Source organism: Malania oleifera, chromosome 4 (genome assembly GCF_029873635.1).
Source record: "Malania oleifera isolate guangnan ecotype guangnan chromosome 4, ASM2987363v1, whole genome shotgun sequence".
Classification (NCBI taxonomy): Eukaryota; Viridiplantae; Streptophyta; class Magnoliopsida; order Santalales; family Ximeniaceae; genus Malania; species Malania oleifera.
Genome location: NC_080420.1, coordinates 50,323,399 through 50,342,353, shown reverse-complemented (window position 1 = coordinate 50,342,353; position 18,955 = coordinate 50,323,399). Strand labels below are relative to the sequence as shown.

General features: G+C 36.0%; 1 protein-coding gene across 1 annotated transcript; it reads left to right on the top strand.

Moving 5' to 3' along the window:
• The first annotated feature begins 412 nt into the window (after positions 1-412).
• Positions 413-1,594, top strand: LOC131153800 (uncharacterized). Its single transcript, XM_058106259.1, has 2 exons — positions 413-1,052; positions 1,227-1,594. The coding sequence occupies exons 1-2, from the start codon at positions 413-415 to the stop codon at positions 1,592-1,594; spliced, it is 1,008 nt and encodes a 335-aa protein (XP_057962242.1).
• Positions 1,595-18,955: the final 17,361 nt, after the last annotated feature.

Below are 18,955 nucleotides of genomic sequence, written 5' to 3'. Positions count from 1 at the left end.
ACCGGAGCTTGTGCAGGAGGAGGTTAAGGCCACCCATAATTGGTATGACATGTCATCCAATAATCCTTACTCGAACAAGTACAATCCTAGGTGGAGTAAGCATCCTAACTTCTCCTGGAGGCCACAATTTCTAGGTTTTCAAGCTCAATAACCTTAGCAATCACCCACTGCTCCACCTCCTCACCCATTCCAAAACTGTTAAAATCCTTCTATTTCTGCCCCTAGATCTTCATCTTATCAGCAACCATCTCCACCTCAGCACCAATACGATAGATCTTTTCAGGAGATGAAGCTAAAAGCCCTCAAGGGCATTGAGGCTGATAACCAAGTGGATTAGCAATTACTCCACTCCCACTCCCAGTCTATTACTAAGCTAGAAGCCACCATAGGCTAACTAGTTATCTCTTTGAGTATGAGAGATGAGGATAGATTGCCAAGTCAACCTCTAGTGAACCCTAAGGGCCAATATGAGATAGAATATGAATCGGTTGTTGGTCCTTCGTCGTATCATGAGCAAGCCCAAGCTATAACCATTATGCGGAGTGGTAGGGAGGTAAACAATACGGTTGGGGAGAAGTTAAGTAAGGGTAAGGGTAAGGACAAAATAATGGTAGAGCCCAATTTTGAATCCTGCATCCCCTCCTCCTCTAATCCAATGAGAAATCCTGAGATTCTCACTCCCTCTGTTGAAGGATCATTACCCCATTATGTCCCTCCAACGCCATACCCTGCAGCCCTTCAAGCACATTCTAAACCTAAGAAGGAAGAAATTGAAGAGTCGATGATGGACACCTTTAGGCAAGTAAAGATCAATCTTCCTCTCTTAGATGTCATCAAGCAAATGTCTGCTTATGCTAAGTTCCTCAAGGACTTGTGCACCCAAAAGCGCAAATCTAAGGTGCACTTGAACAAAAGAGTCAGATTGACTGAGAATGTGAGCTTAATTCTTTTGGGTTCTATTCCCCCTAAATTTAAGGACCCTAGTGCTGCCACCATCTCATGTGTAATTAGTAATTTCACAATTGATAAGGCCCTTTTAGATTTGGGAGCAAGTGTGAACATACTTCTTCAATCAGTCTACAAATAATTCAGTTTAGGAGAACTGAAACCCACGTCGGTCACCTTCAGTTTAATTGACCTATCTGTAAAAAAACACGAAGGTGTTGTCAAGGATGTACTAGTAAAGTTCGATAGGTTCTTTTACCTCATTTATTTCATTGTTTTAGACATGGAGCCTACCGACCGGACCAAGAAAAAAATTTCGGTCCTTCTGGGTCACCCATTCTTAGCCACAGCTAATGCTTGCATCCAATGTAGGACTGATGTTATGGATATATCCTTCGGTAACATGCAGCTCTGGCTAAATGTGTTTTGTGCCTCCCAGAACCCATCATATGACATCTCATGTGACGATGTAGACATGATTGACGAAGGTGTTGAAAAGGATGCCCCGTCGACTCTTCTGAAAAATTTCCTTGAGGATAGGCCTCCATTTGATCGGCCTTCTACTTCAAGTTTAGAGGACCCGTGTGTGCATGTCTCCGCTATTAGGGAGTCGACCTCTACCCTAAAGAAAAATGCCTTGGAAAGCTAGGTTCAAAAATCTTCTTACCCTCTCTAGCATTCCAGAACGTCCTTCCATCGAGGCCCTGCCATTACTCGAGTTGAGGCCCCTATCAACTTCTCTCAAGTGTGTCTTATTAGGCCCCCAAAAGACCCTGCCCATTATCATATCATCTAGCTTGGATAGTTTGCAGGAGTCTAGGCTCATTCACATCCTGAGGAAACATATTAGAGTCATAGGGTGGTCGGTGGTGGACCTTAAGGGTATAGGCCCATCCGTCTGCATGCATCAGATCCATCTTGAGCCGACTACTAAGCCTATTCGTGAGATGCAGTGGAGATTAAATCCCAATATGAAGGAGGTGGTATTGAAGGAAGTAGTCTGTAGTGACCTGAATTTTATACAACAGAAGACCTCAAATTCCTTATACTAGAGTACTAAATAGCCTTATTATAATAATATCTCCAATATCAAGTTTTATACATCCTTAAAAATTCTAAAATATACCAAAAATAACAAATTTAATATTTAATCTAAACCGATCTTCCTAATCTCACCCACACTTCCTTTACGCTACTCTAATTTCGGCTATGCTCCTTAAGGTATTTTAAATGTATGTTAAAATTTGGGGTGAGACACCTCTCAGTAAGTAAGGACTAAATTATTACCAGTGTGTGGCTAAAATAAGCTTTAGTGTAAAAATAATTTAATAATCATTTTATTTGAATAAAAAATTCATTTGCACTCTGTAGATCACATATATAAATAAACAACCGTACTTTCTTTAAAAACATCATTTTGGCCTTTTAAAGGCCATAATCACATAAATACCTAAATATGTATAAAAGACTCTTTTTTAGCCGACGCATGTCATGTTTAACCCTCATGACAGGTTGTGCGGTCCGAAGATTGGACTTAACTTGGTTGGCCAAACAAAACTAAATCAAAATGTTGCATCTGTAAGATCGATTTGCCTATCACATCCTGGTTCGGAAACAGGTGTGTACACTCCTACTTAGGCCAAGTCAACTATCCACCGCCAATACTTCCACAATATTGTGGTTGCACTAATATTCCTCTGTAGCTACGGTACCAAGCATTCACCATATCTGGCCCATCAGGGTTCTTAAAACATATAATTGAAATTTATGCAATATAACAGTATAATCATCTGATTATTTTCCCAACACAAAATTTGTAATAAATCTCATCATTATTTCCAATCAAACACGTAATAAATATAACACTATAAAATTCAAACTTGCTTAATTATGCAATAAAATAAAATAAACTCATGCCACACAATTTATATAATATTTATAATTCTATAACTTGCCTGTGAAATTCTTATATATATTTATATTTGGTAGATTTAAATAAAAACATTGGTATGATCAACTCCCTATATTTAAATTTAATCCCCAATATATTTTGATAAACCCAAATATGATCAAATCCCCGCAATATAATTTAACTCGGGCATATAGATATAATTAAAATAAAAATAATCAATTTAAATCAGATATATTTTAAAATGAAACCTGACATAATCTAACCCACTTACCCTAACTCTGGAATGGTGCCTACGGTGTGCAGAAGATGAAATTTTCCTAATCAAATCTTTGAAGAGCGGAACTGGGACCCAAGAATGATTTTTGTTCTTCAATTTTGTAGGGAAGAGCAAAGAAAAATGAGAGAGAGAGAGAGAGAGAGAGAGAGAGAGAGAGAGAGAGAGAGTGGGCTTGAGATTTTAGAGAGGAGGGGTTGGAGACTTCCTGTAGGATCAGGAAGTATCCTGATCCTTCAGGTTATATATATTATTAATATATTATTATATTTAATTTTATTATATTATTTAATTAATAATTATTAATTAATTAATGTTTTTTATTTTTTCACTTATTTATTTATTTATTTATTACACTTACATGTATATTATTTTTGGGGTCGTTACATGGTCAAACTCCTAGATGCTAGGATCATATTACCTATTTCCAATAGCGAGTTTGCTAGCCTCATGCAAGTGGTCCCCAAGAAATCCAGGATCACAATTGTTGAAAATCATAAGGGTGAAGGAATCCCCACTCGCGTCACTAGCGGGTGGCGGGTGTGCATTGATTATCGGAGACTTAATAACCTTACCCGAAAAGACCACTTCCCATTACCATTCATAGATCAAATATTAAAGAGGCAAGTGGGACAGAATTTTTATTGCTTCTCTAATGGGTATTCTAGGTATAATCAGGATGCAATCCACCTGGATGATGAGGAGAAGATTATCTTCACCTGTCCATTTGGGACCTTGCCTATAAAAGGATGCCTTTTGGGCTATGCAATGCACTGGCGACCTTTCAAAAGTGCATGTTGGCTATCTTTTCTGACATGGTTGACAAATTCCTTGAGGTATTTATGGATGATTTTTTCCGTGTTTGGATCCTCCTCTGATGCATGTTTGGAAAACCTGTCCAAAGTCCTTGAAAGATGTATGGACACGAATTTGGTGTTAAGCTGGGAAAAGAGCCATTTTATGGTTCAAGAGGGAATAGTATTAGGACACATTGTCTCCGCTAAGGGGATCGAAGTAGATAGGGCTAAGGTAGATTTGATTTCTAAACTTCCTCCCCCTACTTTTATTAAACAAGTGAGGTCATTCCTAGCGCACGCTAGTTTTTACCGGTGATTCATCAAGGACTTTATTAAAATTTCTCGGCCCTTGACTAACTTGCTAATAAAAGATGCACCCTTTGAGTTTAATAAAAATTGTCTCACTACATTTGAAACTTTTATGACGTTGCTCTCTTCCGCCCCGATTATGCAGCCACTCAATTGGTTCCAACCTTTAAGATCATGTGCGATGCGTCGGATTACGCCGTAGGGGCTATGTTGGTACAACGGTTGAATAAATTGCCTCATGTGATTTATTACGCTAGTAAGACTCTTCAAGGAGCTTAATTGAATTATAACACCACCAAGAAAGAACTTCTAGTTGTAGTTTTTGCACTTGATAAATTTTGATCATATTTCCTAGGGTCAAAGGTCATTGTATATTCTAATCACGCCACTTGGTGGTACCTTCTCACTAAGAAAGAGACCAAACCTAGGTTGACTAGGTGGATTTTCCTTTTACAAGAGTTTGATTATGAGATTCGGGATAGTAAAGGGATGGAAAATCACGTAGTTGATCATTTGTCTCACATTCTAGTTGAGGGGTCTACCAACCCCTATCCACTTCATGATTCCTTTTTTAATGAGCAACTTTTTGTCATGTCTTCTCAACTCCCATGGTTTGCTATGATTGCTAACTACTTAACCACGGGAATTGTTTCTCTTGATTGGACACGACGGGAGAAAGACAAGTTCTTCTCCCAAGTGTGCCATTACATATGGGAAGACCCAAACCTTTTCAAAATTGGCCCAAACTCGATCATTCGGCGATGTGTCCCCGAGAGTGAGTATCACGACATATTGGAGTTTTGTCATATCATAGAGTGTGGTGGTCACTTTAGTGGGGAAGAAAAAAAGCAGCTAAGGTGCTTCAAAGTGGATTCTTTTGGCCCACTTTTTTTTTCTGGATGCTCGGGATTTTTGCAAAGCATGCTTGCAGTGTCAGCAAACTAGGAACATCTCCCGGCGTGACATGATCCCTATGAGCCCCATTCAAGTGGTCGAGCTATTTGATGTGTGGGGGATTGATTTTATGGGTTGCTTCCCTCCTTCCCATGGATATATGTACATACTTGTGGCAGTGGATTATGTTTCGAAGTGGGTAGAGGCAACTGCAACTAAGACCAATCACCATTGAGTGGTCGTTCGATTTCTTAAGGGTTTTTTTAGTCATTTCAGTTGCCCTCGAGCTATCATTAGTGATGAGGGAACTCATTTCCTCAATTGTCATTTTGTAGCCCTCCTTCGAAAATACTCCATCACTCACAAAGTCGTCACACCGTACCATCCTCATACTAGTGGGCAAATTGAGGTTTCAAACCATGAGATCAAAAACAACCTTGAGAAAAATGTGAGGTCGAATAGAAAAGATTAGTCGTATCAGTTAGATGATGCTTTGTAGGTATATGGGACGGCCTACAAGACCCCTATTTGTATGTCCCTGTTGGCCTAACAAGTCTTAGAATCTCATTTTGATGATAACAAATCAAGGATACTTAACATGTTTGGTTAAGTAAAGTTTCAAGGCTTAAATACTTTCATGTGATCAAGATCAAGTGCTTGAAGAGTTCTTGAATAAAGCTTGTACTTAAAGTTAGAAGATTTGATGAAGCTAAAGATTATTGCAGAAAAAAGCTCAGAATGGAAGCAAATGCATGAAGACTCAGTGCTTAGAAAGTTATAGTTTTTAAGAAGTCTCATGTAAGTACTTCATACAATTTCAATATAAATATTTGAAGCTCTTAGGAAAGTTCAAGTGACTTAGACACCTTATTTCAAAATCATGAAAATTGTTTTTAAAGTCTTACTTATGTTTTTCCAATATCCAAGTAAAGTTTTGAAATCAAAATTTGAAAAACACATAAGATGAATGAAGGACAGGCGACTGATGAAACACCATCAAGCGACTGACATTTTCTGTGTTTTTTTTTTTAAGACAGCAAATAGAACTAAGACAGACGGCTGACCCTTCCAAACCAGTCGACTAACCCAACTCTGTGTTTTAAAATTACACTGAACTTACAAAGCTCAGGTGACTAACCTCATGCATAGTCAACTGATGTTCGTATTTTAACTTTTTAAACAGCGTTTAAAGAGTTTCCAGATTTGATTTCTTGGGCTCCAAACTTTGTCAAAACTTGGAAAACACTGCAAGTAACTTGGGGAAAACATAAATATGCTTTATTACTTTATAAATACTTGTTATTTTCAAAAATTACATGCAACAATTAACATCAATCAAGTATACATGAATTATAAGTATCAAGCTTTCTTGCTGAAATCTTCTCTCAAAGTATTGATGTATTCTTGCCGATATAACTCACGATTTCTGATCGTTTTCTATTGAGATTTTCAAATCAAATCAGAACTCTATTGATATTCATCTGAGCTTCACTCTTTTATATTGATTATGTTAGCTTTGGTGTAATCCCAAAAGGGGGGTGAATTGGTATTTAAAAATTCTTCCTAGGTTTAGCTAATCTAGCAGGCAGTATTTCATAAACCTAGGGTTTTTTTACGCATTTACAATCCCAAACAATTATTCAAATAATAAACATAAACATACAGATGCAGAATGTAATTGCAGAAAATAAAATCAACACCAGATATGTTATTGGGGTTCGGCCAATATTGTCTACGTCCCCTCCTTGGCACACCTGCACAAGGATTACACTATAAGCTCACTTAATGGGTGGAGCAGCACCAATTACAACCAGGTTAATTAACGGGGCTGATCTCAACCTACACCTTACTAGGATGGTGCACCTAACTTTCCTAATCGGGTTTAAGCCAATCTGGGACTATTCAACAGGGCTCGTCTCCCTCTTCAGGCCCATGGCTGGAATACAACAAATGTGAAATACAATTTTGCGTACACAAAAATGCTTCTTAGACAAGCAGATATGTACCACTATGCACAAGTACTAATCAATGCACATCAATAATATAGGATTTATAAGCTCAATGATGTCTGTATGCTATCAACACGCAGTAGGATGTATAATCTCAAATATGCACAATGTTCTAACAAGCTAATCTTTGAAAGCAAAGTGTATCAAATCTATATATATCATATTAGTGTTTCAAAGATGCTAGCAATAATATTCAAACAAACTCAAAAATATTTTCTTAAATGTGTTTACCACAAGAGTTTTTTGAAATCAAGCTTTGTAAAATATTTTGCACACAAAAAGAATGTTTAAGAAATCTTGCAATATCAATGGTAAGATCCTTAAGCTAATGAGTTTTTCCCAACACAAGATTTATAAATCTGTGGGAAAACTCTAGCCAAACTCTCAATACAAAAATCAAACAATACAAATATCAATGAGAGTATAGGGCTACTTGGAATGAAGCACTAATAATCTAAACACTCTCTCTAAGCTTGGATGATCAAGGAAAATGAAGTAGGAGAGTATTTGGGAGTATTTTAGAAATATAGGCTTTGGAAATTTTCAGATGATTTTTCACTAATTATTTTGCTAATTTCCACTTAATTTTCACAAATGAGCCCCTATTTATAGAAGAGGTGAGAATTATAACCGTTGGGGGACATATATGTCATTTTTTAAAAAGTTTAAGTGAGGTTAATAAAAATACCAGTGTTTTTACCCTCTGTAATTCTCGCTAACCCGAGAGCACCAGTCGACCGAACCTAAGGTTCGGTTGACCGAGTGTCACAATTCGGTCGACCGTGGAGAAAGTGAACTGAGAAGATGGTCAACCAACTTGAGGGTTTCAAAGACGATTTTTCCAAATCCACGCAGTTCGGTCGACCAGTCTATTTTGAACTATGAAGTTCGGTCGACCAAGTGGTTGGAATCTCCCATATGGGGGTTTGGTCGACTAGGGCATTGCCCATATATTCCTAGTCGATCGACCGAGGGATCAATATGTTGACCTAGGGAGGCGGTCGACCAAGGCTTGCCAGTATATATATGGTCGATCGACCAAGAGGTCAACCTATTAACCCGGTGGGAGTTAGGTCGATCGAGGAACTCAGTGTAACTGAGTTCAGTCGACCAAACATGCCAATTTTGGCATTTTTAGTCCTTTTCTTTTTAAAGATGTTTTCCCTATTCATATGTTGATTAATGTTTAGACTATAGGTCATATTTTTATGAAGTATAGGAAGTCTTAAGGTCCTTCTACATCCTTTGAGGACACCAAAAAAATCAGGAGTCGGTTGACTCTTGTCTAAGGTCATTTGATTTTCAAGTGATGTGTACGGACCTAGAGTCGTTCTAAGGCCTTCGAACTTGTAGTTCCTACATGTATGATATGCATTAAATATTACAAACCTTTCCTATATTACTATTATAGACCTAAATGAATAAGAACTACAACAATAAAGATCAACTAGGGTCTTCATTTTCCTCCAGGTCTCCAAGTGCCATCATATGATATTGCCAAGATAAACCTGCACATCAACTCGGCAGACATTTAAATGTAATGACCTAAAGAATAATAGTATTTAAATAATAATTAAGAGAGTGAGAAAAAAATGCAAACAAAAAAAAGGGGCACAACAGGCTTGGTCAACGAACTCTTTACGTTTGTCGACGACGTTGCATTATGAGCTCGTCGACGAAGGAGTGTTTCATCAACGAGAAGATACCAATGGGATATTTTAGGCCTCTGAATTTTGTCAACAAATGGGAGAGCTCATCGATGAATTGCCTCTTGACCTCGTTGACGAGGTGACGTTGCTCGTCGACGAAGCTCATGTTATAAATAGTGTAAACCTCAGATTTTAAGCAGAAAAAATCGGCAGAATCTCTCTCTCTCTCTCTCGCCTCCCTACAGTTTCTATCTCCTCTCTCTTCGATTTCGGCTCCTTCATTCGCCGGATCGACGATCTAAGGCCACCATTATGCTCCTGGGGAAGTTCTCTCCAAATCTGTCGGAGCGGATCGTTGGTAGGACTGAGTTGAAATTCATCCCTAGTTTAAGGTAAGGTTTTTTTATGCAAAATTTGGTTTTCCCATAGTTATAGGAAATATTGAAGTTTAGTTCTAGGAGTTGTCATTTTCAGGATATTAAACAGGGAACCCTACGAGTGCAGGACCGATGTATTTAGGGGGGGTTTCTTTACAGTATCAGGTAAGGGAATAAACTAAATCAGTTATTTTCCATGCAAATTATATTATTATTATTATTATTTATCAGCAAATTTATTTTCAAGAAGTATGTATAATATATATGAAGAGATTGGTAATAATGCATGTTTGGGAAAATACTGCTATTATGTTGAAATGTATATATATTAGTATGGTATGCCAGGAAATGTGATTTTTAGGATGGAATGTACAGTTTACTCAGCATTGTGTGGCATGAGTATTATTTTTACCTGAAAAGTATTATGTTATGGAAATTTTACGAATAAAGCATGTTTTTACATGTTATGAGATAATGCAGTACATTATAGTTTCAAAATACATGATAAATGAATTATTTATTCCAAACAATATTTATGAAATGTTCGGCACAAGGCCGTGTATGATATTTGATTTTGATGCAAGGTCGTATGTATGATTTTGGCGCACGACCACAGATATAAAAGTAAACGACACAAGGTCGTATGTTTTTACATTATTACATAACATGCTATTAATTTATTTACATTAAACTGTATATTATCATGTATTATGTATTACAAAACCCGGATGATAGTTCAGTTCAATTACATAAGCACATTACCGTTGCTATACAAATCAAATATTATGTTCAAACTTGTGCTAACCGCCCCACAAGGGGGTGGGAGATGGATAGTTGATGTGGCTTTCAGTATAAAGTTGTAGACGTCCATCTAGCAGTCAGTACCAAGGTGTGGCAGGCCCATCGTACTTACAGACATTTTTGACTCGGCAATGGTCGGCCAGTCATTGTCAGGTCCCAATTTCGGGTTGCACAACCCGTCATGGGGGGTAATACATGACATTAGCTAGCTATGCATCTTGGGTGAATTTTCAGTATTATCAGTTATATCAGACATTTTATGAACTGTATGATTTATTAAAAAATACGAAAGTATATGATTATTCAGTATGTTATGATGAATGTTTTCAGGTATACGAAATGTACTGTATATGCATAATTGCATCAAATATTCATGTTGTCATACAGCTTTATTTAGTTTATTTTCCCTTATTGAGAAGTGTCTCACCCCCAAACTTAAATAATTTTCAGGAAACCCAAAAGGACTGGCGGGTCGAGGCCGCCATTGAGTCTATTGTGCTACCCCGTTAGGAGGATAAGTTTGAACTAGGATTAGGAGATTTTGAATATCCAAATAGTAAAATATACATAATAAAAACAGTGGAGGATATGTAAAGGAATAACCCTCAAAACAGGAATACACAAAAAACAAGCCCTTGCAATCTTTTTGCAAAAACAATTAAGTTTATTGCAATTGTGCTCTGATACCAATTGAGAGATATGGTATGATCCCAAGAGGGGGGTGAATTGGGATTTAAAAATATTTTTCTAATTTAAATTTCACCGATTCATTACATTAAATCTTATTTAAGAATTAAAGTGTGCATGAAAAATAAGAATGACAATAAATAAACATTCATACACATGTGGAAGTTAAAGTGCGGAATTTAAATGAGATAAAAAGACACACACACACACACACATAAGATTTGTTATCGAGGTTCGGCCAATCCTACCTACATCCCTGCCTCAAGCCAAACCAGTTTAGAGGATTCCACTACCTTTGCTCACTTACCGGGTGGAGTGAAACTGTTACAACCTCTCCTTATGGGGCGAGGTAATTAAATTTTGAGACTGAACCACAACCTACAACTACACCATACAGGACAGTGCTCCTAGTTCTCCTAACCGAATCTGAACCAATCTGGTGCATGTTAAAGGCCAGTGCAATCCTCTTCCAATCACACGTCGAGAATACAACAATAATAATAAAAGTTTGCATACAAATAAGTGTTTCTCAAACTAAACAAAGATGTACTCAATGAAGAACTAAAATGCACTCTCATATGATATTAAAATGAAGCTTAGTAGAGTATGGTATTCCTCTTAAAATATTTTTCAAGTAAACCAATGAGAGTGTAGAAAATGATTTTCTTTATGAAAATGACCTTTTAAAATTTAATTTAATAAGGCTTCCGAGCAAAATATATGAAAGTGAGTATTAGCTCAAGCCATTGTCAAGAAGTTTCTCAAGCACAATATATATATATATATATATATATATATATATATATATCAATGAATATATATGCTCAAAGCATTCTTGAACTAACCCATAGATTTTCTCTAATAAAAATATTTCCAAATAAATGAATAGGAGAAATTAGGGTTTTTGTTTAAAATGATTGACTTTTATAAAAAAAAAAAAAATTCAATAGGGCTTTCTAGCAATATATGTATGAGTTTAAATATATGCTTAAGCCTTCAAGACAAAAAATAAATTTCTCCACAATATTTTCAAATAAAAGGTATGGAAGAAATTTGATCTTTGAAGAACATGATAATAAAAAGGCTATCAATCTATATATATAAACTTGAATATAAGCTCAAGCCTTTCTAAATAAAACCTTCAAAATATTTTTCTCTAAAAAGATTTTCAAGAAGAGTAGGAGAAATTTGATCTTTGAAAAACAATAAGAATAAAAGTAGAGGCCTTCAAGCAATTTATATAAACTTGAATATATGCTCAAGTCTTTTCAAAATTATCTTAAGAAAAAGAAGCCTTTGAAGTAGAAATATACGAGTGGATATATGCTCCAAGCTTCCTTCAATAACCCACAATAGTTTCTCCCAAAAAGAATTTTCAAAGTGAAAGAGTATGAGAAATATGAAATTTAATGCACAAAGGGGGTATGAAAAATGAGGGAGAAACAAAGAATGTGTAGATATGATCTCAAGATAATTCTCCTCAATTTTTCAAGTGTCTTTGGCTTTTATTTATAGGCAAAAACCAAAACTAGCCATTTTATGGCCGTTGGGGTATTAAAATATGATTTAATTTGAAAACAAGTCGTTTTTCGGCCGTTGAGGAGCTTTCTATGCGGACACCCTTCAGTTTTTTTACCATAACTTTTTCTATACAACTCTAAATTGGATGTTCTTGGTAATCAAAAGAAACCTAAGAGAAAATATCACAACTTTTATGTTGATCACATTTTAATATAAGAAGCTATGGATTGATAAAAATGCCCATCACTGAGACAGAAGAAACATGAAGGGAATTTTTCTACTACGAACACCTTTCAGTGTTTTGGTCATAACTTTTTTTATATGACTCCAAATTAGACGTTCTTGTTATTAACAGGAAGTTAAGAGAAAATTTAAACAAAAAATATTGAACACTTTTTAAGATAAGAAGTTATGGATTGAGAAAAATGCTCATTTCTACTGTTTGGTAGGCTGGCCAGTCGACTGACCCCCTTGTAAAAAAAAGTTTGTGCCTTCTTTTAACTTCAAAACCATTTTAAAACCTTTTTATAAGTTAGGCATTTTATGAAAAAGGTTTTTCATGTTACTTGGAGGTCCTATAGTCAATCTAAGGTCTTGGTTGAGTTTCAATTTAGATCATATGATATGCATGCACACATTAAACCCTAATTACTATTACAACCCAAAAATTAAACAAGTCTTCACACTTTTGCTCTTTGAATACACCATGGAATATGTCGAGGTCTGCTCGTTTAGGCGCTTTTACGGCTTCCATTAGGCATCCGTTACTTGTGCTCCCAAGATGTAAACATGTTCACACTCAATGCACAAATGAGATGCTTGTTGTTTGTCATAATCAAAACAAGGATCAGACTCAAAAAGTCAACAATGGAGGCCTGGAAAAAGACTGTCCCTCACAAAATGGTAATACTCCAATTTGAACCATTGCGATCTTTAACACAAGCGGTTAAGCTTTTTGTAACAAGACTCTGATACCAATTTATAGGAATGGTGTATTCCCAAGAGGGGGTGAATTGGGTAATCAAAATTCTTCCTAGGTTAAGTGTGTTCAATTTTAAACTGCAGTCAGTATTACACAACCTAGAGTCTTTCTATGCAAACATCAATACCACAAATATTTAAAGCATGTATGTAAAACAATCAGGACAATAAATAATTAAACATAAATGTGCAAAAATTAAAGTGCAAAACTTAAATAGACACGAGAGAGAAAGAGTAGACACAATATTTGTTACCGAGGTTCGGCCAATCCTGCCTACGTCCTTGCCTTGGGCCAACCACCCAAGAATTCCACTACTTTGCTCACTTAATTGCACGGAGTGACACCATTTACAATTCTCCTTACAGGGTGGAGTTTCCCTAGCTCACTTACCGAGCGAAGCCAAACCGTTTCTCCTTATAGGGTGAAGTCCCCCTAGCTCACTTACCAAGCAGAGCCAAACTGGTTCTCCTTACAGGGCAAAGTCTCCCTAGCTCTCTTATTGGGTGGAGCCAAACCAATTCTCCTTATAGGCGCGGGTGGAGCCAAATTGATTCACAAATATGAAGGTTTACATACAAATAAAGTGCTTCTTAATATAAAGCTCTGTATGCACTCTTACAAGATATGAAATAAAACTTAAGAGAGTATGGGTATTTTTCTCTCAAAAATATTTTTCAATTGAAACCAAGAGTATGAAAAATGATTTTCTTATATCAAAAAGTAAGAGACCTTTCAAGCAAAGATATATAGATGAATATATGCTTAAGGTTCTCTTGACTTACCCAAAGACTTTCTTCAAAAATAATATTCAAAAATTCAGTTTAAGAAAAGCTAGGGTTTTTGCTCAAATAGATTTTTTCAATAAAAACAATATGAGCTTTTGAATCTTGCAATGGATGTGCAAAGAGATTCACAAGCCATATAAGGTTTCTCCAAAAAAATATTTATCAAGAAAAATATATGGAGAAACTCAAGTTTTACTCTCTAAAAATGATTTTCAAAATGATGGATTAAAATGAGCAAATACTTTAAAATCAAAGAATGAATGCCCAAATAAATACTTCTTCCAATCAACCCTCAAATGCAATCAATGTGCAAATGAAAGAAGTAAAAGAATATTAAAGCTCTCTTAGAAATGATTTTTCAAATGAATGAGAGTAAGAGAGTGAAAAGCTTGATTGTATTTATGAAAAATGAAGGAAATGAAGTGCAAAAATTTGAGAGAAATTTTCAAGCTAATCACCCCTCCAAATTAAGCTTTAGAATAAGCTATATATAGAATTCCCAAGAAAAATGACCGTTAGGGATACAAAGGGTATTTAAAATTATTTAATTAAAAAATTAATCATGTTTTAATGCTAAAAAAAATTTCCAATTCGAGAGGTTTGGTTGATTGGGCAAGGTCGCTGACCTTTGTTAAATTTTCAAATTTACAAGAAGGTTGGTTGGCTGGGTACAGCGTCAGTCGACTGGTCGTTGGCGATTTCCAAAAGACCGAGAAATGGCCTACCGAGCCAAGGTCCAGTCAATTGGGCCTTAAAGGGCCGGTCGACTGAGATACTTTTAAGGCATATAAGTCTGTCAGTTGGGGCTTCAAAAATGGCCGAAATGAACAGGCCGATTAGCTGGGGCTCAAGTCCGATCTGTCGGACCAAAAAGTTGGTCAGCTAGGCATTTTAAAAGAAAAAAATGGCCAGTCGGCCGATGCTTTCTAAACAGGCCAGATGTAAAGGGTCAGTCAACTTAGCATATTAAAACATTGAAGGGCTGGTCGACCGCTTAATTTCTAGGAGGTATGAGACCTCCATCTAGTGCAACGAGGAAAACTAAAGCATAGCAAATGTCTCTCACATAGGAGGAATTCATGGATTTTTTCTTCCCCCTATAACGAAATTGGAGCCACTCATAGTAAGCAGTGTTATACCTTAAAGGACCTTGAGAGGAGGAGAAAAAGAAAGGAGAAGATAAAGGAAGAGAGCTCCAATAAGAGGAAGATAACAAAAGAGGATGTGACCCAATTCCTAAATTACCTAAAATATAACAAGTATCGGGTGGTGGAACAATTACATTGAATGCCAACCTGGATATCCTTACTGAACCTACTATTAGCTTTGAGAAACATAGGGCGTCACTACTAAAAGTCCTTAATGAGGCTTATGTATCATATGACGTGCTCTTAGACAAATCTAAAAATCTAGTGGGGTCTATATTGGCAGCCAATTACATATACTTCACTAATGAAGAAATCCCTCTGTCTGAAAGGGTGAGGAAATATCAACCCTTTACATATAGTAGTGAAATGTAATGCTATGATTATTTCCCAAGTTCTGATTGATAATGGGTCAACCCTAAATATATATCCCAACTCTACCCTCAGGAGACTTGGGATTGACCAGACTTACATGCGAAAGAGTAACTTAACTATTTGAACTTTTGATGACACAATTAGTTAAATCATTGGAGAGATAGACCTGAACATTGATATCGACCTTTGTGCCTACACCATTATCTTCTAGCTATTGGAAATTGTGCCTTCCTTCAATATGCTATTGGGGAGATCCTAGATACATACGGTAGGAGCAATTCCATCCACCTTTCACTAGAAACTCAAATTTATGACCAATGATTTCCTATCACAACGGGAAGGAAACCTAGGGAATCTACAAACCAAGAATGGTGTCGTATATTAGGGTAAAACACCCAATGATGGACTATTCCAATCATGCATTTAAGTTCTTATCTCTAACATCTAGGAGACAAGAAGGTGAATCATATGTGAGTATGGTGGTGGCTCGATAGATGTTGCTCTAAAACAACCAAGCAAGGGAAGGTCTAGGCAAATAGTCATAAAGGACAACAAAGCTAGTGGTGCTATGGGGACACTAAGAAACTTTTGGACTGAGGTTCTGATCAAGAAAGGAGGATATGGTCCGCATGGCTAGAGTGTGTAAAGAAAAGTGGTTGGCCAAGTTAGAACTTCTTCTCCTGGTGGATGAGGCAAACTGTTGAGGTATGCTTGCCTGAGGTTGATTTCATTTGGTCCACAAAGAGTGTAGTATCTTTTAGAAAGAAGATTATAATGCTTCTTAAGATCTTTTCTTTTAAGTAAGCAACATTTAATTTTCATGTATTCTTCCCTAGATTCGGTAATATGGTCCTCCCAAGCACCATAAAATTCTTCAATAATTTTTTTATAGAGTTGGATAACCAAAAGCATCTAATCTATCTCAATTGATCTCTATATGGAAGTGAGTTTAATTACTCGGCTATTGAGAAGCAATGCTTGGAAGTAGTCTTTGCCACTTAAAGTTTTGCATCCATGGTGATTCAAATCGTATTGTTAAACAAATGAGCAGAGTATTTCTCCTTAAAAGACCTACACTTGCACCCTATAAAACATTGGTGTAGTCTTGATGAGTAAATTCCATACTATAAAAAATGCACACATGCTCCTAAATTGGCCAATCATCAGGCAGATGCCTTTGCCACTCTAGCATCTATGATTCCAATGTCAAATGGTCGTGATAAATGTGAGATAACTATCTCTAAAATTGCTCTCCCATGCAAGATTATTGAACTCTTAGTTCTCGATGATGAAGACGAGGATAATTGGCTAGTTTTTATGAAGGAAGATCAACTCCATCCCCTACTAGAAAATTTTTAGGTCATTAAACATTTCCTCCTTATACATAATGTGCTTTACCATTAAAGGGGTTGATGGAATTCTAACTAGATGCATCTCTTTTTAAAAATCCCAAGAAAAGTTTATACAAGCCCATAAGCAATGTTGTCGAGAGCAAGGCCCGACTATTTATCCTCATTTTCAAAAGGTTAGGTACTTCTGACCTTTTATGATGTGATTTACCATTAAAGAGGCTAATGGAATTCTAGCTAGATACATCTTTTTAAAAAGCCCAAGAAAAGTTTATACAAGCCTATAAGCAATGGTGTGGAGAGCAAGGCCTGACTATTTATCGTCATTTTCAAAAGGTTAGGTACTTCTAACCTTCAATGGAAAATGACACTCCTCAATTCCAAAATCCTTGCCCCAAATGTGTAGAACCTCCAAACACATCATTATGCAATTTTATTGGAAGTTCGGGGGGTTGGCGTCACCTATACATTGATTTCCTTGAAAATGGGACACTTCCCACTTGACGTGAAGATGCTCGCATAACCAAAATAAATGAAATAGGTATACTTTGCATAAGGGAGAGATATATAGATTTTTGTTTTGTTCGAAAAACTCTTAGATGTCTCTCTCCTACTAAGGTTGAGTAAGTCCTTGAAGAAGTGCATTCTGGTGATTGCAGGGAACTCTTAGACATCGATTACTCCTGGCCTATGAAGGAAAGAGACTTTAAATTATACTAATTAGTGCCCAGAGAGTTCATGAGATTTTTGAAAACTCAAGGAAGGTTCTTATCCTTTTGTCAAATTTCAACAAAGGTCATTGTCTTTCTTTTCTTTTTTTGTATTATATATCTCTTGTTTCTCCTAATTTTGGGCTAGACATCATTATATATATTTGCAATTGTCATGTTTCAAATTTTATGTGCAAAATATTTAGACCTCTTTATCAATAAGAGGCTCATCTATTTACATGAATGGATACCCTACGTGTAGACACCAAAAATTGTTTGGGGTCTTACACAACAAAAAAATAGAGTTTTTCTTATTTCATACAAAAATATAAAAAAATATATAGAAAAATAAAAAATATATTTTACATTGGAATTTTTTATAAAAAAAAAGAAAAAATGAAAGTGGGCCAGCAATCTTAAGTCTTTAATTTGGACTTGCAAAAAAATAAATAAAATAAAATAAATATAAAACCAAAGACATGTGCAAAAATCAAAATTTAAAATTGATTTGCCAATAAAGCTTGATTGAAAAATAAATTTGATTAATCAACTTGATTTAGAAAATTAGTTTTATTTTGATTGTTTAATTTGAATTTGGTTTAGCAAATTAGTTTTGTTTTGATTATTTGATTTGAATTTGATTTAGCAAAATAGTTTTTTTATTTGAATTTGATTGATTAATTAAATCACTCCTCAAGCCTATAAATAGAGAAGTTTGGAAGCAAGAAAGGGACATGGAAAAGAATACAAGAAAAAAGAAGGAGGAAATTCATGTTAAGAAAGATTGAGAGAGGGAAAATGTGTTTCTTTTTTTTCCCTAAAGATTTAGGATTAGGGGTGTCTGCGCATGTCAGTTTGCCCTAGACTATCAGAGGGCGATTTCTCGTCTGATTAAGCTTATATTTTAACAGGTGGTATATGACACATCCTTCTTCACTCTGGACGGTCCGATTGTCATTTGGAGCTTGGACAACTTCGGTGTTCTGACTCAAACAACAACCTCATTGCAGCAACAGGGGTGCCTGCGTAGTCAGTTTGATTTAGATGATCAGGTGGTGTCTGATTGAGCTGAAATATTTACAGGTTGTATATGATTCATTTTATTAATTTTGATAGGTTAGATTGTTATTTAGGGCTTTTAAACTGTGGTTTTGTGCCTTATATATCAGCCTCATGGTGGCAGCAACTTTAGGATTGGAGGTGCCTGCACAGTCAACTTGATCTAGACAATCGGATAATGATTTCTACTCAAATTACACTAAAATTTTTATAGGTGGTGCATGAATCATTCCTCTTAATTTTGATTGGTTAGATTGTTATTTAGAGTTTTGAAACTTTTATTATGTGGCTCGGACAGTAGTCTTATTGCAGCAGCAACTTCAGGATTGGAGGTTGTTGACCTAACTAGGCTTTTCAATTCTGTTTTGATGATAA

Bases quoted from the DNA above. Each gene is read 5' to 3' on its own strand.
- LOC131153800 (XM_058106259.1), top strand. From the start codon at position 413: ATGAGAGATGAGGATAGATTGCCAAGTCAACCTCTAGTGAACCCTAAG. The intron at 1,053-1,226 runs GTGTGAACATAC...TCATTGTTTTAG, and splicing joins CCTTTTAGATTTGGGAGCAA to ACATGGAGCCTACCGACCGG.